Source organism: Panthera onca, chromosome B1 (assembly GCF_046562875.1).
Source record: "Panthera onca isolate mPanOnc1 chromosome B1, mPanOnc1 haplotype 2, whole genome shotgun sequence".
Classification (NCBI taxonomy): domain Eukaryota; kingdom Metazoa; phylum Chordata; class Mammalia; order Carnivora; family Felidae; genus Panthera; species Panthera onca.
This window is the reverse complement of record NC_138342.1, coordinates 91,174,510-91,197,955: the sequence shown is the minus strand read 5'-3', so window position 1 is coordinate 91,197,955 and position 23,446 is coordinate 91,174,510. Positions and strand designations below refer to the sequence as shown.

Below are 23,446 nucleotides of genomic sequence, written 5' to 3'. Positions count from 1 at the left end.
ATACAAATAAAGACTATTCAGCAGCTATCTTTGTATGATTTCTTCTAAGTTAATATTAGATATTTTTGGTTATTTCATCCAATAGAATAGAAGTAAGGAATAAAATTGGGATGAAATTTATTCTTTAAACATATACATATGCATCTATAAAGCACAGAAAAGGTATTTACCAGCCATTTGGCTTTTTTTTTTTTACTCCATCAATATTTTATAGCACAACGAATACAACAAAATGTTTCTGTCAAGTAGCTGTAGGAGACATTTTTCTACATTCTTCTGTAATTTAGAACGTACCTGGTTAGATTATAATTGACACAACTGAACAAAGACTGGCTATTGATTTATTACAGCTTGTGATGTAACTGAATGGAAGTGTTCCTACTTCTGAACATTTCTTCGTGCGGGAGGCAGAGTGTGTAGCAAGATCAAACAACTGTGCTTCATGATTGTGTGTACTCAGGCAGGATGGTTAGGACTCCAGAGGGATTTGTGTGCCTGCATCATGCCCTGGGCACTTCCCCTCCTCAATCCCTGTGGAATTTCTCAGCTGCAGCCATCAGTCCGAGGGGTTAGATGAGCCTGAAAGAAGCAGGCCACATTGCTTTCATTCATTTCCATTGCCTTGTTCCTGCCACAGTTCTGAGTAGCCAAACAATTATGGGTTCAGGCTGACCTCCCTACCACTGTATGTGATACACCACTGCTCTGCCTCTACCTTCTACCCCTTCAAGGAGGACCTCCACACCTGATAGAGAAAAATAGGGCAGTGGCTGCTATCATAATATCCACTTAATAATATACCTGCTTATCTGATGTGAAATCAATTGACTTCGCTGGCATTCTTGTATCTACTTTGGTGTGCCTAGCATTATCACTTGTAGGTACTGGAGAGCAGGTGTGGCCATTAGTTAGGGAATGAACCATTTTCTTTTGTCTCTCATAGAAGCATATTGTTGGGAGGAGGTCTTGTGCAGTCTCTTTATGTTACAGATAAGAAGTCTACGACTGCAAAACTTAGCAACAACAAGGGATAGGAGGTCTCTGGTTCTCAATCTCCTAATCCTGCTGTCTCCTATTTCAAGGATGCTTCAAATCAATATTCTACTGATGAAAACCCTGAATTAGCTCATTGTATGTGAATGGAAATATTGGAAAGAATTTCATAGGTTTTAAAGGGAATCAATTAAAAGATACAAATAAACCTTGCAGGTTTGGTCTCAGTTTTGTGATTTGTTGTTATATATTCTGTAATATCATCATCAAGTTATTATCCCTTTTACTTGGGTGGAAATTTGTAATTATGTCTGTGAAATTGACCTTGAATGTTATTGATGTCCAAATATAAGAGCAATGTTTTCCGAGTTTTGGGGCTTGTAGCTTCATTTATGAAGGTCTGCGTATCACAACTTGAAAGAAGAAATGCAGGGGCACCTGGGTGGCTCAGTCGGTTGGACGTCCAACTTCAGCTCAGGTCACGATCTCGCGGTCCGTGAGTTCGAGCCCCGCGTCGGGCTCTGGGCTGATGGCTCAGAGCCTGGAGCCTGTTTCCGATTCTGTGTCTCCCTCTCTCTCTGCCCCTTCCCCGTTCATGCTCTGTCTCTCTCTGTCCCCAAAATAAATAAACGTTAAAAAAAATTAAAAAAAAAAAAAAGAAAGAAATGCAGACTCTGCAGAAAATCTAATTCATATTAACATGCCAGTATTCTGATGCTATTTCAGAATAGCATAAATAGTGCTACTTATTTTTTATTCTATAAGGCTCAAATCTTTGGAGCCATCTTTGATGTTCAACCTCTATTATTCATCCCCTACATCAGAGTAAGCCTCCATGATTGATTCTTCTTATCAAAATTACTTTTAGTATCTAATTTTTGTCCCACTGCCACTATATTCTTTATTAATTTATGCCTTAGCTCTTGTAAGAGACTCATAGTTGACTTTGCTAACTCTTGAAAGGTTAGTTCTCCCAAAATACCTTCTTCATGTCCTTATTTCCCAACTCCTTCTCTTGCCACTTGAGGTCTTCTATAATCCAGACCCACCTTACCTATCTAACCTTATTTTAAGCAAAAATTCATGTTCCAGTGAAAGTGGTCTTACGGCCAGCTGCAGTGCACACAGCGAGCTGTGTTTATTCATTATTATTCTATGTCCTGCCGTATCCTCTTTTTTTATCTACTCTTTTAAGTTAAGCTAAGCTCCACCTCTCTGAGAAGCTTCTCTCAATTCTCTTCTTTGAGCTTCTGTGGTAAAACCAATGCCATATACGGTATAACACCATATTATATATATTGGTTAACATTGTTCTTTAATTGTTTATGTTTCAGGCCTTGTATCTCTCTAGGAAGATCATGAGATCTTTTCAGGAAGAAACTATACATACACACTGTTGCTAGCATAAGGAACCTTGTTTATTCTTTGACTTAAACTGTTTTAAAAGTCAACAAATCTTTTAGATATGCCCACCTTTATCTCAGCATAGCATATCCAGTGGTCAATCAAATTCAGTCAGATATCTAGGGGATTTATTTCATTTATAGGAATCCTTTTTTATGCTGAGTATTAACAACGGACTTCAAAGCTTACAAGTAGAACTTAAGAACTTCTTAATTATGATTATGAAATGAGGAGGCTGAATATGAAGACGGCTTAATGATGCATGCCCTGATTAAGTCATATATACTCATAAATATGCATGTGGATGGGGTATAGTTAGTGTCAAAATGGATTAAGGTCCTAATTTCCTCATTTTTGTTCACACTCACATATAGATATGGGGAACCACTACAAATGAAAATGTATTCTATTGAACATTTTACACAAAGTATTTTGTATAAGAAGTTTATTTTATTGATATTGTACACTTGTCTTATTCAAGACAGAATCTTGTGTTTTGAAAGACACATAACAGGCCCACTTGTTGGCACATGAAAAATATGAGTCCTTTTACTAAGGAGCATAACATATATTTCATAGTACCAATTCCATTTTCTGAGCATCATGGTTCCAACTATATTTACCACAGTTGATATTTTCCTTGAAAGTTTTCCTCTAAAGTTACCTGGTATCATAATAAAATGCCATATTTAAAAACTGTTCTATTTTATGTAAAGCTGTTATGAGAGCAAATTGCAAAATAAAAGTCCTCAAATCCTACTTTGAAATCACCTTCTCTCTCATAACCTAAAGTTGTAACTCTTGAACTTTCACCCCTGATAGTTAGTTCCAGAGCTCCTGGTCTACTTTATCAGAGGTCTTTCATAAATCCTTTAAAGGTGATTGGCATTTGTAGTTAGGTCTCAGACATTTTACTTATTGGCCTCTGACACACATCTAAACGTTGGTATGCTTTGAGGTTCCCATCTTGGTTAGAGCAGAAGATGTCAGATAAGAAGCCAATATGATTTTAGTGAATGTTTTCCTTATTGTTTAAAGCCCTAAGAGTGTGTGTCTACCAAAGTAAAAGTCTGTCTTTTTTTAAAACGTTGTATTAGTTCCTGTACAATATAGAAAAAAACCCTCGATTTGCCAAGTTAAAATTGTAGGTATTGGGTTGGCTCTTCTGCAGTTTCATTGGAAAATGTTTGCTTGCTGTATGATGGATATAGCAGCATTAAAGTGCCAGAATTATTGTGAAATCATATGGGGAAACATTTTATTCATAGAAGTCTACTCATAATGTTTTTGAATTCTAGGGAATTTGCCTGTCAGGATGAATCTGAGATTTAACTGTAAGGGAACAACTGTGTTTGTTTTGAAGGAGGCAGTGAAACTCTGTGGGGTGGTTAGGGGATTTCAAGTATCTTTTTAATGGCCAAATGGGACTGGATTTTCTGGTGAAGATCACCTATATTAGCATTTCTATGGGAGGCCAACCATTATCCTAACCTGTACAACATTTTGTTCTCAGTTAGTTTAACAAGATAATTTGACATTTTGTAGAGCGCTTTTCATATGCATGACATTTCAAATACATCATAGCATTGAGCAAATTAGTTCCTTACACAGGCAAATAGCAGTTCTTCCTTAAACTATAGTTTTAAGTATGGAATGCCATTCCTATTTAGGAAACTGAGAATAATGGTAAAAAAAATTGTGTACTTTTACTTAACAGCCATGTTAAAATGTTTATTAAGTTGGTAGTGCTATTGCAAGAAGGTAGAATTTACTTGCTATAGAACCAATTCTTGGGTATGTGGAAAAAAGATTGGAGAGAAAAATGGACCAAATACATGGCAAGAGAGAAAGGATTGTGATTATTATATTGTCTTCTTGAAATTAAATTTAAGTAAGGAGAGGACAAGAATTATGAAAGACTAAGGATTAGGCATGGAGAATTAGGGCTGAGAAATAGTGGGACTGGGTTTTCCTAGTGGAAAAACCTTTTTTGTTGGGTCAATAAGTACTTCCCCCATATTTATGTGGAAGTTTATCGATCACGGAATCATATGATGAAAATATATTTAAATGATTCCCCTTGTACGTGGATGCAGTTGGATTTGAGAGAGACCAGGAAAGAATTCAGACCTGAAAAGTAAAGACTTAAACTCTCTGAGGTAGACATTGTCTACATTGTGTAGATGAAAAACTAGGTTTTACAAAGTTAATCTGTCCAAAGTCACAGCTAATTTGTTACAGTGCGAGGTTCAAACATATATCCCTGTGGCTGGTTTCACAAATTATACTCTGCTGGGTTTTTGTTTGTTTGTTTTAACCAGAAGAAATACTACAAAACTGTTATTGTTATTTTGGCTTTAACAAAAAGTCATCCATTTAAGTAATATTTAATTATGTTCCAGGTACAGAGAACCCAATGGTGAAAAAGACACCATCCCTTATTTGTATAGACCAATTTGTTTTTATTTGTCTGATTCTAAATATTTATATGTAACAGACTTACTAAAATTGGTATGCATGGTATAGTTAACAATACTGTATTGTACACTTAAAATTCTGCAAAGAGGGAATATTTCACGTTAAATGTTCTCACCATCAATAAAAAAAAAAGAAAATACTGGCATGCATAGTGTAAGAATATATTTTCTGAGCATATACATAAATATGTGCTAATCACATCCGCCTGGGTTAACCATGAGTATTTTCAGTGTATGAAGAGAGCACGGTTCCTTTTTAGCTTTGTAAAATAAAAGTTCATTAAGTTTTGGCAAGTAGTGTCTCATGATTAATTTGCATTTAGAATGAGAAGCTAAAACACCTATAAACTAGAATTGTTTTTTTTTTAATTTTATTTTTTTTAACGTTTTTTATTTTATTTTTGAGACAGAGAGAGACAGAGCATGAACGGGGGAGGGGCAGAGAGAGAGGGAGACACAGAATCGGAAGCAGGCTCCAGGCTCTGAGCCATCAGACCAGAGCCTGTCGCGGGGCTCGAACTTGCGGACCGCGAGACCGTGACCTGAGCTGAAGTCGGCCGCTTAACCGACTGAGCCACCCAGGCGCCCCTGTTTTGTTTTTTTTTTAATATTTATTTTTGAGAGAAAGGGAGCCAGCATGAGCGGGGGAGGGGCAGGGAGAGGGAGACACAATCTGAAGCAGGCTCCAGGCTCTGAGCTATCAGCACAGAGCCGGACACGGGGCTCAAACCCACTGACTGTGAGATCATGACCTGAGCCGAAGTTAGACGCTTAACTGACTGAGCCACCCACACGCCCCCTTATAAACTAGAATTGTGAACAGAGAACCTCTGGAATACTTATGAACCAATTCTTTCCAACTTCAGTTAAAGCTTCTGTTTTCCTTAATGGCAGCTCTGTGTGTTTATATCAGAAAATGGATCCAATAGTGTGCTTAGTAAACAAGCAAGTCTTTAGTTTTGGAATTTACAATTTAGGAGTCGGACTGTCTGGGCATGAATCCCTTACCTGCCACTTACTGGATTTGTGACACTTAACCTCTTTATATCCTCATTTTCTGAAATTATATTGAGGTCACTCAACCAGTGTAAGTAAATGAAAGTGTGCATGGGTGGTGCTTAGTTTGGTGCCAGACAGATAATGAGCACTTGTAAATATTAACCATCATCATTATCCCTTTCATTATGTGCAAGTATTTGTATTTCCCCACCCCCCACCCCATGACACTGTGGGGCCATCAGCTTGGCCGATTTCCACAGATGGGCTCTAACTGGCTCACGCCTGCTCTGATTGCCTCAGTGCCCTCTGCCTTCATGCTTGTTTCAGAGGATCTTGACTTCCATGCTGCACCTTCCCTCTGAAGTACTCCTAACCCTATTCTGATGGTTTCATCTCTACTCTTTGTTTACTATCTTCCATCACGAATTTTCAGTGTTAAACCAGTTCTTTTAGGATTATTTTCCCCATTGATGACTAATTTTAGCAATAGGCATGCTAAATAATTCATTTAGCACGGGCTTAAAGAAATGTGGGCCATTTACATATGTGTAATGATGTATGTGGTGCTGCTGTTTAATTCATCTATCAGTTCTTTGGCAAAAGCTTGCGACCTTGCAAAGCCATTAATGAAAATAAATCCCAGTTTCCATTAACCCACTTTTTCCTCATTTTCTGTTGTTTCAGTCACTGATAAATTGAGTGAACATTATTTAACTTACTGAATATATGACAAACTACATTCAACCATTGATCTTGTTTTTTTTTCTATTATTTAAAAAATTCTCTTTATCTTTAAAGATCTGTTCACTGTTCTGCATTCCATTAGGAAATGGAATCTAGAGAGCTCATTTAAATTTTTCTGCAGACTTGGGAACTCAGTTTTTCTTCATGTTAATATATTACATTGTATATGTAATAACAACTCATCATATAGCATATAATCTCACAAAGAAACACATCTTTCTTAGTTCCCAACCCCTACTCTCTGACGTCTTGCAGCCCCCTTCCCTGCAAGTAGAAATAGAAAAGGTTGTCATGACAAATCCCCTATAGGATCATGGGGTAAAACTTCTAGTACCATAATAATGAAACACTTTATGTGTGGGAGACGAATGATAGAAATAACAACTGTGCCACATCAGACCTCATTAAAGTCAATGGGCTGTAACCAGGGACTATTTGTAGTCTTGAACAGCTTCTATTGAATATTGTACTATATTTATTATCTAAATATTGAAAACAGCAATAAAGACAACTCCTCATTTGCTGGAATTCCATTTCTGGAAACAAAGCCTCAACATAAAGCCCAGAAAAGATCCCATTGCACTTGGTTTGGAAACCCTCTTCTTTAATTGTGTAAGTGGAGTTGTTTCATCCAGTGTGTTTTTGTGAGAGTCCCCAGTTGTCTCATAAATATGGTCATTTTTCTCTAGTTATAAACTTACAAATATCAATTAATACTTCGGTAAGTGTAAAATGTGCTTGAATTTATATGAAATACTTCATTTAAATGAAGCACAAGCTAGAATTGAACTTGAAATAACGGCAAGAAGGTTTAGAATGCTATTATGTGGCCTGTTGGCCTCTCTCCACAAGGCACAGAAACTCAACCAATTAAAAAAATGCTAATGATAATAGTAATGTTGCGAATTACATTCACCACAATTTTGGTTTTTTTTTAAGTTTATTTATTTATTTTGAGAGGGACAGAGACAGTGTGAGTGAGGGAGGGTCAGAGAGACAGGGGAAGAGAGAATCCCATGCAGACTTCATACTGCCAGTTGTGGAACCCAACATGGGACTTAAACTCACAAACTGTGAGATCATGACCTGAACCAAAACCGAATTGGTCACTTAACCGACTGAGCCACTCAGGAGCCCCAACGTTCACAGTTCCGATGTAAGTTGCTTATATTTATGTAAAATATTCACATTGCAGTTGTTAAAATTTCCATTTTAAAAATGAGAAAAATAAATAGACAAAACAAAACACTTGTTCTCAATGTATTTCATGAGAAAATAAAAACATACTTTGCCAGAAGGGCATGCCTTGCTGCCTAAAAATTCTAATGGAAAGTATATTTGGGAATAAATAGCCCATTTTCCTCTAAACTAGTTGCTTTAAAACCAATTGGCTACTACCCCCAAGGAAGTATTGCATTTTACATTTAAACCAGTGCACCCGTACACATCCACCCAGTTGGCTTTAGGTGACCTAATGTGTACACTCCTAATGTTTTCACATTTATTAGCTACTAAAAGAAGGGAGTTTTTTCTTTTTTTTTTTAATATCTTCTATGAGTTACATTGTTTCATCTTCATTAATTGAACACAATTTCTGCAAATATTTTGTTTCCTAAGTGTGACTTGAAATTGTTACCAAGAAAAAGTTGATGGTGTAAAAGCTAGAAAATAAGCAGATTTTTGAGAGGAATATTCATAAAATTACTTTAAAGATTTGATCTTTTTATTTGGTTTTTTAAATCTCCTCTAGGAATTTGACAAAACAATTCTAATTACTAATCTTAGGAGTTTAGTACATTATAGATTTTCCTAGCCTTATTGAAATTAGGTGGTTGGGGCTCAAAAATAAAAATTTAGCAACTTCATTTTTATTGTTTATAATTAAAATACCAATGAACTATTTTTACTAACAAACTATTAATTTTTGTATTTTTTATTACTCAAATAACTTGTAAGAATAAAATCCCCTAAACATTTGTTAGTGTGTATCTTGTGTTGCTAAAAAAAAGGGAAATCTGCTTTTACAATTTTTCAATTAAACTCATTACCTTTAACATAAATAATGCATATCTGAATAATATTCTGTCGAGAGTTATGGAGCTTGGCTATTATAAACTTAAATTATTACCTATTATTTATTATGATTACCTTTCTTTTACAAACTGACATTCCATGGAGATTAGAAACTTGGGGAAATTTGAAACAAAAACACACACATAAAAGATATTTAAAACAAACTAGCCTCTGTTACATATAGTGCAGTACATGCTGACTTAAAATATCTTGGGAAATAAATCTCTTAAATAAAAAAAAGTTATTTCTTTTAAAAATTAACACAGTATGAAATAATGTTGGCATGCATCAAATACTCCATAGGCAGTATTCCTTTAAAGTTTTATTGAGTGCTAAGTCCTGTGCCGTTTTACTAGAGACACAAAGATGAACAAGGGAATTTGTATCCTCAAGAGCTTACAGTCTAGTGGGAGACTGTAACAAGTAATAATAGTATATCTGCCTCTAAGTAGCCATGTTATAAAAATATGAAGCAAGCCATTGATAAAATGAAGCAGTTTGGAAAGTTGGCGATGGTTGTGTCCAGTCTTTCAATCTATAGAGCATGAGTTCCAAAATGAGAAGCAGCGTGCTAAGTCAAAGAGCACTGAGCTTGGAATCAGGAAGCTGATGTCTGCTGTGTGGGACCCTCAGCAGGTTGTTTTCACTTATCTTGGCTTCAATCTTACATTTGCAGAAATATGAATCATTGATTTATAAGCTTGTGTTAGCCGATGAACTTTTACAGCAAATGGTTGCAATTCAATATGGCAAATTGGAGCTGCTCTCATATCTGGGTATCAAGCACAGTGTGAAAACCTTGGGCTGTATGACCTCTTGGGTATGTTGTCGTATGGACATTTTATGAGTATGGGGAAAATACATTTTAGCTAATATTCTGCCTCTACCAAACATTTGCTGTTTAAGCCTTTTACTTCTAATTGTGGAATGAAAAGCTTTGGTCTATGTTGAAAGAATTTCAGGCATTAAGCATGCAAGCAGGTGGGAGGACTTTGGGGAAGGCTCTGAAATTAATCTGTGCCTACTTGCAAGGTTAATCCAGAAGATCTGAAGGTAAACGTGGCTTAGTATTCTCAAAGGAGCAGGAGGATGGGGGAGGATGGTTCAGGAAGGCTGGTCTACCATCTCCTCTGTGCCCAGACAGGTTCCTCTCTCCTGAGAGCCATCTGCAGCTGTTGGAGACCTATTCCTGGGATCACTTGCAGGGGAGGGGTGTCCTAGGCTTGCACACATTTCTTCTGTAGGCCTCCCTACTCCAGTGTGCATTGGCACATGGGTTGCTCCGTATGCTTTCCAGGGCTTCTTACTCACTCTTTCCCTCCCTGACCACAAGCTCAGTCTCCTGCTGCTTCCTTTGCCTTAATATTTCTGCTTTTCTGCCTCCAGAATTCTGGATAAGAGTATGGAATTTTTGGACTATTTACTGTTGTTTGAGGTAGTTTTACATCATTTTCTCTGATGACCTCTTTGCCTCTGGAGATGAAACTTCTAACTAAAATTTCAACCTTTAGTAGGGCACTTGAGTGACTCAGTCGGTTAAGCCTCCAACTCTTGATTTTGGCTCAGGTCATGATCTCACAGTTAATGAGTTCGAGCCCTGACAGTGTGACCGTGTAGAGCCTGCTTGGGATTCTCTCTCTCTCTCTCTCTCTCTCTCTCTCTCTCTCTCCCTCTCTCTGTCCCTCCCTCACCACCACCCCCTCCCCCCCCCGTCTCTCTACAAATAAATAAGTAAACTTAAATAAAATTAAAAAAATAAATAAATCAGCTTTTTATTAGGATGTGTCAAATTGTTTAGAAGTCTTACTACTTTTATTGATGATTATGACAGTAATATAGCATGGAAATAGTTTATAAGCTTCAGTGAATTAATGAGAAATGAAGGGCAGACTCACTTATCATATGTATATAGCACTTACAGCCTTTACCTTCCCAATAATCACAAAAATATGGTAGAGTTAGTATTATTTACCAGATCTTTTAGCAGACTAAAACCAAAGAGGTTAATTGTAAGATCAATTTACACAGCAGTGGAAACCAGTAAGTCTTTTAACTTTGCGTTCCATATTCTTTCTTTATACTAACTTGCCTCTTTGAATATTTTAATCAGAAGGTAATGTTAATTTCTCACAATCTTATTCACATACACATTCAGCTTTTCTTGTCAAATACTCAAATACATTATTACTATTGACTAAATGTAACAAGAAAATATAAATAAACCAGAAGACTGAGTTACTATTTATTGAGCTCCTAGTTTGTGCCATTACATATGTTCATTACCTTTTTTATGGAATTCTCAAATGATCCAGGTCAGCAGTCACCATTAGGTCATTCTTGTAACAAGATGGTGAATTTTTCCCTGTTCTCAGGTTTTTATGACAACACATCTAATCATGATCACTCAGGGTATGAGCCTTCCCTTTGTTTCTTTTTTTTAATCCCCTTCTCTGAAGTATAATTGACATGTAAAAAGCTGTACATTTTTTTTTTAACGTTTATTTATTTTTGAGACAGAGAGAGACATCCACATATAAATGAGATCATATTTGTCTTTCTGTATCTGGCTTATTTCATGTGGCATAATCCCCTCCAGATCTATCCATATTATTGCAAATGCCAGGATTTCTTTCTTTTTTGAGGCTGAATAACATTCCACTGCATGAATATGCCACATTTGCTTTAACCATCTATCTGTTGATGGACATTTAAGTTGCTTCCATACGTTGGCTATTGTGAATAACATTGCAATAAACACAGGAGTATAGATATCTCTTTTTGAGATCTTGATTTCAATTCTTTTGGATAAATATCCAGATGTGGAATTGCTGGATCTTATTCTAGTTCCAACTTTTAATTTTATGAGGAATCGCCATATTTTTTTATAGTGGGTGTGGCAATGTACATCCCACTAACAGTGTACAAGGTTTTTTTTTTCTCCATTCCATCACCAATGCTTATCCTGTTGCTGTTGTTGTTATTTTTAATAATAACCATCCTAACAGGGGTTAGGTGATATCTCATTATGGTTTTGATTTGCATTCCTCTGATGATCAGTGATGTTCAGCACTTTTTCATATACTTTTTGGCCATTTGTAGGTCATCTTTGGAGACATGTCGATTGGGTTCTTTGCTCATTTTTAAATTGGGTGATTTATTGTTTTGCTATTGATTTGTAGGAGTTCCTTATATATCTGGAGTGTTGACCCTTTATCAGATATATGGTTTGCAAATATTTTCTTCCATTCCATAGACTGAATTTTTATTTTGCTTATCATTTCTTTTGTTGTGCAAAAACTTTTTAGTTTCATATAATCCCAGTTGTTTAGTTTTTGCTTTTGTTGCTTGTGCATTTGTTGTGATACCCAAAAAATCATTGCCAACACCAGTGTCAAGCAGCTTTTTCATTATGTTTTCATCCTAGGAGATTTATTGTTTCAGTCCTTATATTTAAGTCTTTAATCCATTTTGATTTTAGTTCTTCCCTTTGTTTCTATCCATATTATTTCTTTTCCCCCCAAAACAGGGACAGCTAGAAATGTGTGTTGAAATAGGAAGCAAGAGGTAAAAACAAAACAAAAAACCCAGCCCATTATAGATTCTGAAACTTTTTTCGAACGCTTCTTATTTATTTAATTGTAAATGTTTATAAGTGGTAAAATGTTTTTAAAGGACAAGTAAAATCCTCGTAAAAAAAATCTCTTCTCTAAGTAACCAGAAAGGTTACTCAGCCATGAAAGACTTGGGAGTGGAGAAGAGTGAATAGATTCAAGTAATAGAAATAGAATTGACAGGTTTTGGTAATTCATCTGATAAACCAGATGAGGGTATTCCAGACATGTGCAATAACCACCCACCCCCCAAGATCATGGGAAGGCTCATACATAAGCATGTGTGTACTTCTAGGTACATCTCTCACCTTAGAAAAGAGCCTTCTGACAGGTGGGTATACCTTTAGTAAGGAGTAGAGTGCTCCAGCAAATATTAGTTTTGGGCACAAAGAATTAGCTTAGCTTAAGACACCTTCTTATGATGTGATTGGATGACCTGGATCTATCTCCAGCTGGGTTTGTTGACACAAGTCTTTAAAGCATTTCCATTATGGCTAATTTTTACTAATGTCTGTCTCAGGCCGACAGTTTGCATTGTCTTTCAAGCAAAAACTCTTTCTGAAACACGAACAGTACTGATTGCCATGAATTTTGTTATTACAAAGAGCAATCTGGTTTTATAGCCTCTCTCTGTTTTCCATAACTCATTTTTCATTTCATGAATTCTCTGCTTGTAAGTTTTCACTTCTTCTGTTGCTGATAGCTTCCCATTCATATTCTTGAACCAGTTTCTCTTGCAGAGTCATGGCTTTCTGCTGACAGAGTTCACTGAGAATTTCTGCTCCAAGGACCTGGCCAAATTCAGTGAATGAGAGTCAGGTTTTAGCTTTTGTATTCATTCATACAGCTCATGACTACTCAACACTTCATCACTCGGCTTAGAATGGAAATGGCCACTGTCTATCTGAACTATTGTTAACATCAGTTTTGCCTGGGAAAAATCTATCATTTGCCTTTTCTGATTTTTCATCCTAGTGTCCAGCTGTCCATTGTTAAATTCATCCCATCCAATCATTTTTAAAAAATTATTTTCATCCTTAAAATCAAAAGCAGTATCAAATTATCTGATCTGCACAGATTATTTTCAAAAATTTTATTTATTCTTTTTTAAGCAAGATCTGTATTTATGTCTTTCAGGAGGTTTATGTAATTTATTAGTTCACTAAGCCTAGTATAATGCTCACTCCAGTCTTCTGTTTCTTGTAGTAACTGTACATCCTCTTCTCCAATCTAGTATTTTCTTTATAAATCCCATAGTTTAGATTCTCATCTTATCATAACTCAGTTTAACTTCATTTTCTCTTTCACATAGTATGACATTCTTTGTAACTTTTTCATTTTCAATAGGTATGTTTTTGTCAGTGTCTTTTCAGTTTCCTTAGATTCTATTCTTTCTCAATTCTCAATATAACAGACACTTCCCACAGCATTTGGTTTATTCCTTTAAGCCTATGATTGAATATTTAAGACAGACATGTTCAGAAATATTCTTTGTCTCTTCATGTTTTCAAAAGATATTGCATTTTTGACCATTTTTTCATAATTTGATATCTTTTAAATATTGTTTTATAGCTTATTTCAAACTATTTAAAATACTTATGCAATTTATTTTTATTGATAAATTCTACCATTTAAAAGGAACATTCATCAGGGGAAAATGGTAAGCTAATTCCAATAAACAAATAATAATAAGAGATATCTGAGATTTATTATGAAAATCAGGACTAAGCTCTTCTGACACCTTTGTTGTTGGTGAGACAGTAGTCAAAGTACCTTCCACTGTAATTTTCCCTCTGGTAATTCCCAACATTTTTCTCTTTATTCTTGAACATTATTATATTTAAGTGTGATTTATTTTTACTTGCCATTTTGGGTATAACTTTAATCTTAGGGTTTCTATATTCAGTTCTGGAAAATCCTCATCTGTTATCACTTAAATAAGGGCTTCTCTATAATTTCTTTTGGGTACTCTTGGTGATGTAAGTAAAATTTTGCCTCTTGACACAGACAGCTAGGTAGGTGGGTAGACAGATAGAAATGTAGATAGACAGATAGTTGTCTTAGTCTGTTTGGGCTGCTGTAAAAAATTACCACAGGCTGGGTGGCTTGTAAACAGCAAAAACTGTATTGCTTACAGTTCTGGAGGCTGGAAAGTCTAAGATCAAGGTGCCAGAAGATCTGGTCATCTTCTGGTGAGGGCTCTCTTCCTGGTTCATAGATGGTATCTTCTCACTCTATCCTCACATAGTGGAAGGGTTTGGGAGTCTTTCTAGGGAATCTTTTATGAGGCACTGATTCCATTCACAAGGGCCCCAGCCTCATGAATTAGTCATCTCCCAAAGGCCCCACGTCCTAATACCATCAGTTTTGGGAGTTAGAATTTCAATATATGAATTTTGGGAGCATACAAACATTCAGACCAGAGTAGATAGATAGATAGACAGATAGATAGGAACAAATCAATATTGGATCTGTCTCTGGGCTGTATTCTGCATCTTCTACATCAATTCTGTCTTCAACCATATCCAGGCTACCATTTAAATGATTTGTTCTTTTTTTTTTTTTTTTTAATTTCAATGACTTTTTTTTTCAAGTTTTCTCAAGGGTTCTCTTTCAGATAGATTTTTTCTTATTTACCTTTAAATTTTTTTTTTAACATTTATTTATTTTTGAGACAGAGAGAGACAGAGCATGAACGGGGGAGGGTCAGAGAGAGAGGGAGACACAGAATCGGAAGCAGGCTCCAGGCTCTGGGCCATCATCAGCCCAGAGCCCGACGCGGGGCTCGAACTCACGGACCGTGAGATCGTGACCTGAGCTGAAGTCAGACGCTTAACCGACTGAGCCACCCAGGCGCCCCTTTCTTATTTACCTTTAAAAACCCTTGCTCTTTAATGAATATTACTTTTTAATTTATCTCTTAAAGTATAATTAATATACTGACTTTTGTCTGATTTTTTTTAGATTAATTTTACCTGGAAAGAATTCATGATCCTATTGTTGAGTGTTGCCTTTCTTAGCATTAGATTTCTTCATATGTTTTAGAATTTTGTTTTGTGTACTCATTATGTATTCTTTCTCTCTGCCTGCCTTCCTCCCTCCCTCTCTCTTTTCTTTCTGTCTTTCTTTCAATGTAGTTTTCTCACTATGTATGCCTGCTTTTCTTTCCTCTGTACTCACCCTTTCTTACCTAACTCTTTTATGTTTGTCTTTCCCTGACATCCTTAGCCTTCTAAGATGGCTAAGACTGGTCTTCAAATGGCATTTCTAGGGGTGCCTGAATGGCTCAGTCGGTTAAGCATCCTACTTCAGCTAAGGTCATGATCTCCCAGTTCATGATTTCGAGCCCCTCATCAGGTTCTGTGCTATCAGTTCAGAAATGGAAGCTGCTTTGGATTCTGTGTCTCCCTCTCTCTCTGCCCCTCCCCTGTTCGCTCTCCATCTGTATCTCTCTCTCTCAAAAATAAACATTGAAAAAAAATAAAATGGCATTTCTAGACTTCTGTCCTAGATATATGTTGTAGATATGATAGAGTTAGGCATCAAGTAAGCATCTACTGGTTTTCTGATTGAGAGACTATGTCCATATTCTTCAGCCTGTAAGCCAGAGACCTGGTTTTTTTTCAGCTTATCTTCAGCATTTCCAAGTCACTGGCTTTATTAAGTGAGCCTGACTCTGGTTAGAAAACTTTTGAGCATTTATTCTCCAGGAATCATACTTATGGCCATTATTTCTATGTCTGGAACTAGAGCCAACAGGCTCATGGCTTTATCCCTGCTTCCCACTTTGCATTTTTGGTCCATTTCTAGCCTGTGGACATGCCCGTTTCTTTTTTGAATACAAATTCTTCTACAAACTTTTTCTCTTTTTATAATTGGCCATATGTTTTGAGTAGAAGGAATAAATCAGAGCATAAACTCAAGGTGCTGTCTTCACAACACTATACTAACAAATTTTTCATATGTGTTATTTTATGTAATCTCTTCAACTTCTTTCCCTCTTCAGGGCAGATAGACATCTTATACATTAACCTATAACCCTTACTATGCAGTCCATAGACATCAGAAGTATATATTTGTTGCTAACACTTCTTAGTTTAAGTAATTTTATAATAGAAAAAAATCTGATTCCTAATCTTAAAGACATTGTATATATGAGAATATGTCAATATATTTCTGTGCATGTGTGTTTGAACGGGTGTAAATAGATATGTATTTTCATACTTATTAGGGTCCTGCTGAGTTTATCTACCTATTCATGTGATTTTTTCTTCTGCTTTCAGTTTGGCCAAGAATATCTTGAATATGATTCAAGAAATTTCTCTTTAGTCCAGAATACAGAAAGAAATATGAAATTTTGAATAACAATTTTGGACTCTGCTGCTTCTCGTAACATTTTCAATCTCTTTTATTGCTTGATTGTTTTTAACCTCTTATGAAACACAGATGACCAGACTTACTCTGTGTAAGGGCTTGAGGGGAAACTAACTGGCCCACTGATGTTTTTATTCTCATGATAGTGTTTCCATGTGGAAGTTGGTAGCTCAGGATCACGTTGGGAGCTGGCTGACTGCTAAGGCCTGTGCTGCTTGTGTCTTGAACTTTCTAGAGTTTGGAAGTCATCAGTCCAACTTAGCAGCTCATTCTTTAAAACCAGAAGGGTCTGTATTTTCCTTGGCCTCTTTATTCCAGCAAATATTATAAGACCTTAATTCTCATTGTGGCCTAATTATTCTCTTCTATTCATAATTCAGTGGGAACTATTCCTACTTGAGGAAATGAGGGCAGAAATGATTGAGAGTAATGGCTTGAAAGCCATGAATGTCTAGAATCTTGTGTTAAGTCTGATACATACTAGCTTGGTGGTCTTTATAGGCAATTCACTGGAAAAAAAGAAGTCTTTCTCTACTTTCAAAGTGGGATCATCATAAAGACTATTTTCTGAATGACAGTAATGAGATAGCTCCTTAAAAAAATGAGACCTATAGTTAGTACCTAAACACTTTCCAATTAAAGAGTATGTCTTTAACTCAGCTGGTTCTCAATAAGAGAAATTCTAATATATGAAAATTCATATTTAATAAAATAGAAATATTGTAAGGATAATTCCAATTACAAATATATACATTTAACTGCCAACTAAATATTTGCAAGGAAGTCATCAATCATGATGAACCTGACTGAAGAGAAACTATAATCTTGAACTTAGTACTTTTAATTATTAATATAATGAAATCTTTATAAAAGAAATTTTCCTAAGACACATGAAATCTCAGTACCAATTTGCAGTTAAAGTCATCTTTACTGATGATAAACAGGCAGCATGAATAAAAATTCTGAATGTTTAGTGTTCTTAAGTAATGCTAGATGATTAGACATCTGGCATAGGTTTTATAATTAACTGAAGCTTAAGAGTTATGCTGATAAGCTGGCCTTTACAAATATCTGGTCCTTTCTTTGAGGTTATTAGTTAAAAATAGTGATAAAATACATCAATAATTATTTACTAGCCATTTTGGAGTAAGAAAAAAAATATTAAACCACTTTCAAAAAATTCTTTGTATTTCAGGCCCTCCGGGGAAACGAGGTAAGAGGGGCCGAAGAGGAGAATCTGGTAAGTCTCTCAGCTGCTCTTTGTCATTAATGTTTTGGTTAGATTCCTGCATCTGTTCCTACTAATTAATGATTATATAGTCTTGCTGGAGGTTGCCCACAAGCTTGTGCATGTGTCTAAATCTTCTCTACTAGACCTAGAATTTTTTTTTTTTTTTTATCATCTCCTTATTTCCATCAAACCTAGAAGTTTGGAAAATATTGTTCAGCTGTTAAATTTGATAACCACTGGCACCCAATTTGGGGTTATTTACTGTATCAGGTTAAGTTGGTCCTTTTTGTGTACAGTGGAGACTTTTTTAGCTGCACACAGTGTGGCAATATCACCCATGCTTCTGTCTCCATACATGTACATGCATGGAGAACACATCTTTGTGAGAACACATCTTTGTGAAAACATCTGCTTTGGGACACTGGGGCACATGTCTTGGAAAGGTTTATTGTTATTTTATCCAACTGGTACAATTTTGTCATGCTTTTACTCTCATTCATTTCAAAATTTGGAATTTTTATTTCTCTCATAGAACCCTAGGATTTTAGTGATGACAGCAGCTTTAGTAATCAATCCAGCATTTTCATTTTGTAGTTGAGGAAATGGAGGCCCCAGAACAGTCAGGTGATCCAGCCAAGGCCACGCAAATTTTTAAGAGCAGAACTTGAAACAGAACCAATTGTCCCGATGCCTATTTCAGTGAGTTTTTGCTCTTAGGCCAAATCCCTATATGTACCTTCCTCTTACTTTGCAAGGAAGAGTTGATGGCCTGATAAGACTTCGCATGGTCATTTTGGAGCCTTAGACTTTATAAAACAAGTCAAACAGTAAGTGAACACACTATTTGGATATTTGGTTTCAAAAAACATTTTTTATTTGAGTTTTTTCTTCACTTTGAAAGTAATTCAAGGTTTGATTCAAGTATGCTAAGAAATGCTCTTTTCCAGTAGAAACAGTAAAAATACTGATCTATGAAAAAAAAGGAACAGATTGATTTGTAATGTTTTTAGTTTTTTGTCTCATTTCCTCTTCTTTTTGGAAAAAAATATGTTGAAGTGAAAGAGATTTATGAAAAATTTACTAATTAGGCAAGATACCTGCTTAATTCCCTTAAAAGTGTTCCTAAAAGTTATCTTTCAACCTCATTTAATCTAAGTAATTGGAAGCTTGTACAGGTATCCCTTTCACAAAATGCAGTTTTATATTTAAAGATGGATTATAAATGTATTTTAAGGAAAAAGAAATAATAAAACATTAGCAGAGTCAAATAGTTGGTGAATTGATCTTTGTCAAAAAAAAATAAAAAGGATGGGGGGGGGGAAGTAAAAATTTTGTACTTATGTGAAGTTTTATAGAAATTTAAAAAGCCAATTCCTAACTTCTTGACTACTAAAAACTTGTGTTTGTGTTTTAATTGAGCATACAGTGTGCAAAATATTGAAATTTTCTTAGACTTTGCCTATGTTTTGATGAAAATACATAGTTTTAAAAAAACATATAAACATCAGGGTTTAGTCTTTTATATATTGACAATGCTACTGAATGAAAAACATTTTTAGAACAAATAATGGGTACATTTCTCATTTAGCCATTTTACCAAACTCCAGAAAGTTATATATCAATTCTTTATAACTGGGCTATCATCAATGACCAAAGATCCTCCTGATTCACATTTTCTCTAAATTTTTAGCTATATAAATAGGCCATCTTAAGATGAGCCTTTCAGTAATTCATAGAGAGGCCTCAGGGAATCTGAACATCCATTGAAATTTTATATAAAGTTTGTGTGCAGATAGATGTAAATACACTTTTATGATATGGATAAAATGGAAATGGATATGGATATGGATAAAATGTATGGATAAATACACTTTTATGATATGGATATCAAAGTTGTCCATGACCTAAAAAAAGATTAAGAACCATTGAACTCTAGATGACTTCTAGATGACTTCTTTGTCCCTTGTATTTTGATGATGATTATGACAATGCTTTCATCTTTTATTTAATCTTCATATTTTGCATATTCACTAATTCATCTCTCCCTTTCTCTTATTCTCTCCACCCCGCCCCTACCCCACAGGTCCTCCTGTAAGTATATTTGCTGCATTTGGGATCTTCTACGTTAATCAGGATCATGTATATTAAAACTATGTTAAGACATCAAAATATAGTCTATATTTCAATTAGAAAAATGTTACTGACCTTTGAAGGATATCTAACATTGGGAAATTATTTTTTTAGTACACTATTTTGGATATGTTGAAGTGTAATATGTGTCAATTAAAAAAGACTTTATTTTTGATACGCTCACAAGCCAATTACTCTCTTGGGACTTTTGGACAAACTTATGAAGCTCCTGATATTAAATACTTTTCCTGGAATTCTGAGGTTTCTCTTGCAAGCAAATCCCCAAGCTATTTCGCACTTCTTTTTTCATCTGTTTAAACTTGTATCTGAAATATTTGCATTTGCCAGTCCACCAAATGTAGATGGCAACATGATCATGGAAATGATACCCCCCGGGGGCTTGGTCTGGTACTCCCTCCTTAGGCAGCACTCCCTTTGAAGTCCCTTGGAGTTTGCCTGCATAAAGAACATGAGATGGAGCCCTTGGAGAGTTGCACTCTCTTTTTTCGTTCCTTGAGTAGGTCAGAGCTGCCGCATTCCAGCCTGCTTTGCACTCACAGGAACAGATTATCTTGTCAGCTTTGAGCTGGATGTGTTTTTGAGTAATAATATCCTGGATATCTGTTGTCTGACCCCAGTGTTTGCATTGTCCACTGTACATTTACGGTAGCCATGATCATTGGCCTTGAGATACTTTCTCATCCCAAATAGCCAGTTTGCTCCAGGGTTCAAAGACTCCACATTGGCAACTTATCTAACAGGCCAGCATGGTCCAGGGAGAGGGGCTTAGCATATACTCGTTTACTTTATTCAGAGGAAGCATTGGCTTCCAAATATCTTTTGCAGTCTTCCTGCCACGTTCAAGGGTGGAACATAAATCATGTTAGAAATGACTTTGCTTCTGTAACTGACTTTCAGCTCTTGCTTAATGCTAGGCAGATGGTATGCCCCAGGTCTAGGAACTTTATTCTTTCGCTTCATATTTAAGCCTCTGTCTTTAAAGCTAGAAGCAAACCACTACTACCCAGAGGAAACTCTGGAAATTACAGCCAGAATAGAGAGTTCAAGACTTTTTTGTGTGTGTGGATGTGGATGTAAGTAAGTATTAGACATGCGAAGGTGTAGTTAAATCTTGCTTCTGCCAAATGGTGACATTTCGGGTTCTAGTATTTCTTCTTTGGCCCTTTACAAATTTAGGCAGCCATCTAGATCCTGCTTTCTTGAAACATCTATTAGTCCAGGATCTCCACTAAAGATTTAATTGTTCTTTCCTTTCTTAGTATATAAAAAGAAAATAGAACTAATGTGTTTAAGCCCCAACTACAGGCATACCTGGAAAATATCATGGGCTTGGTTCCAGACCACTGCAATAAAGCGAATATCACAATAAAGTGAGCCAAGTGAATTTTTGGCTTCCTAGTGCATATAAAGGTTATGTTTACACTATACTGTAGTCTGTTAAGTGTGTAATAGCAGTATGTTAAAAAAATAAGGTACCTACCTTAATTAAAAATATTTTATTGCTAAAAATGCTAATCATCATCTGAGATTTCACTGAATCATAAACACTGATCACAGATCACCATAACAGTTATAATAATAATGAAAAAATTTGAAATATTGTGAGACCTACCAAAGTGTGGCACAGAGAAACAAAGTGAGCAAATGCCATTGGAAAGTGGTGCCTGTACCTTGCTCAACGCAGGATTGCTGCAAACCTTCACTTTTTTTAAAATTTATTTTTTTATTTTTAATGCATTTGTCTTTTATTTTATTTATTTATTTTTTAAATATGAAATTTATTGTTAAATTGGTTTCCATACAATACCCAGTGCTCATCCCAACACCTTCCTCAATACCCATCACCCACCCTCCCCTCCCTCCCACCCCCATCAACCCTCAGTTTGTTCTCAGTTTTTAAGAGTCTCTTATCAAACCTTCACTTTGTATTTAAAAAAAAAAAAGATACCCGTGAAGCCCAAAAAAGTGAAATGTAATAATAATGAGGTATGTCTACATGTGGCAGGCAATATTCTAGGAACTTTACACACATACTTCCGTTTTGCCACACAGAATTCCTGGTGTTACCCTTCCCATTGTTCAGTGAGGAAGACTCATAGAGGTTAATTATCAATAGTTTTACCTCTAGAGAGGGTTTACAAAGTTGGAATTCAGTTAGATGTGTCTGGTTCAAACCCTTTCCACTTACCACATGATCCCTATTCCTTATGAGTTTTGAGTGTGTTGCAACATGGATCATTGTGTAACAGTGGTAGGCCATGGGTCCAATCCTGTTTCTTTATATAAATAACTGTGTATAATAAAAACATGTCCAAAAAATGTAAAGTGGTTAATCCATAAAATAAGCATTCATACTTTCCCATCTCGATTGCATTTTAAAGAAGTTGTAATGTGTTTAGCAAACCGCATCAAATCTAAGAAATAAGGTATAATCATGAGTTTTTATACTGGCTAAAAGATAAGTCACTCACATTTGGTAAGATGAAAAACCATCGATTGGAAAAGGAGAAAAGAAATACGTATTGATTATGCTATCTTTACTAATACAATGGAGTCTTATGGTACTTGGAACCCCATATCATGGGAATCCTTATGGGTGAAATGTCTTATAATGGAATCCTGTTGAGGCTCTAATTTCTAATAAACCTTCATATATAATTTTCAAGAAGTATTTGCCTTATATCAAATTTTACTTCATAGGAGATCACTGTATAAAATATTTCCATTATATTTCTTGCATCTGAATAAAAATCAGTGAGCAGTGGCATTATTATGATTAAATAGGTTTACCAATGATATATTGAGATATAATATCCAATTATTAACAATTATAACTTAAAGTGACCATAGTCTTCCTAATTTTAGCATCATTTAATTTTATGTGTATTTTCCCCTTCCATTTCTTTTCCATGAACTGAAGTCTGAAAGTTTCTGTAATTTTATTTTTAGAGAAATTTTATTTTCCTTTTTTGTGTTTTTAAAAAGTATATTTAGCTATCTGCACAAATAAGAAATTACAGGAAATATCAATGCTTATGCTGCCATTGTAATGGCAGTTGCCCTTGCCTCCATTCTGTAAATACAACGTAAGGCACAAAGGTAGTCTGAAAAATTCCATAGTCTTCCTTCTGGTGAGCAATTTGTGACACTGAACCTGTGTTAGAATACTTAGCACAAGGAAATTCCTCAAGCTTCCTTCTTGCCACGAGCTTCTGTGCTGCCATGGCTTCCCATGTACAGAAAGATTATGAAGTGTAACCTGGTGTTGGGGTTTGTATTTTCTTGTCATTCACTTGTGCTATGTGCTCAGTTGTGCAAAAAACAGCATGTGGACACTTATGAAACAAATGAAAGATTGATTGACAGTAACAGATCTCTTGTCACTAAGG

At 35.6% G+C, this 23,446-nt stretch overlaps 1 protein-coding gene across 1 annotated transcript in view; it reads left to right on the top strand.

Moving 5' to 3' along the window:
* COL25A1 (collagen type XXV alpha 1 chain) overlaps positions 1–23,446 on the top strand; it is a 465,928-nt gene that overhangs the window by 226,331 nt on the left and 216,151 nt on the right. Inside the window, exons 3-4 of the mRNA XM_078445823.2 lie at positions 17,871–17,915; positions 19,990–19,997. Of these exons, the coding sequence (XP_078301949.2) occupies positions 17,871–17,915; positions 19,990–19,997 (53 nt within the window). The remainder of the gene's footprint in view (positions 1–17,870; positions 17,916–19,989; positions 19,998–23,446) is intronic.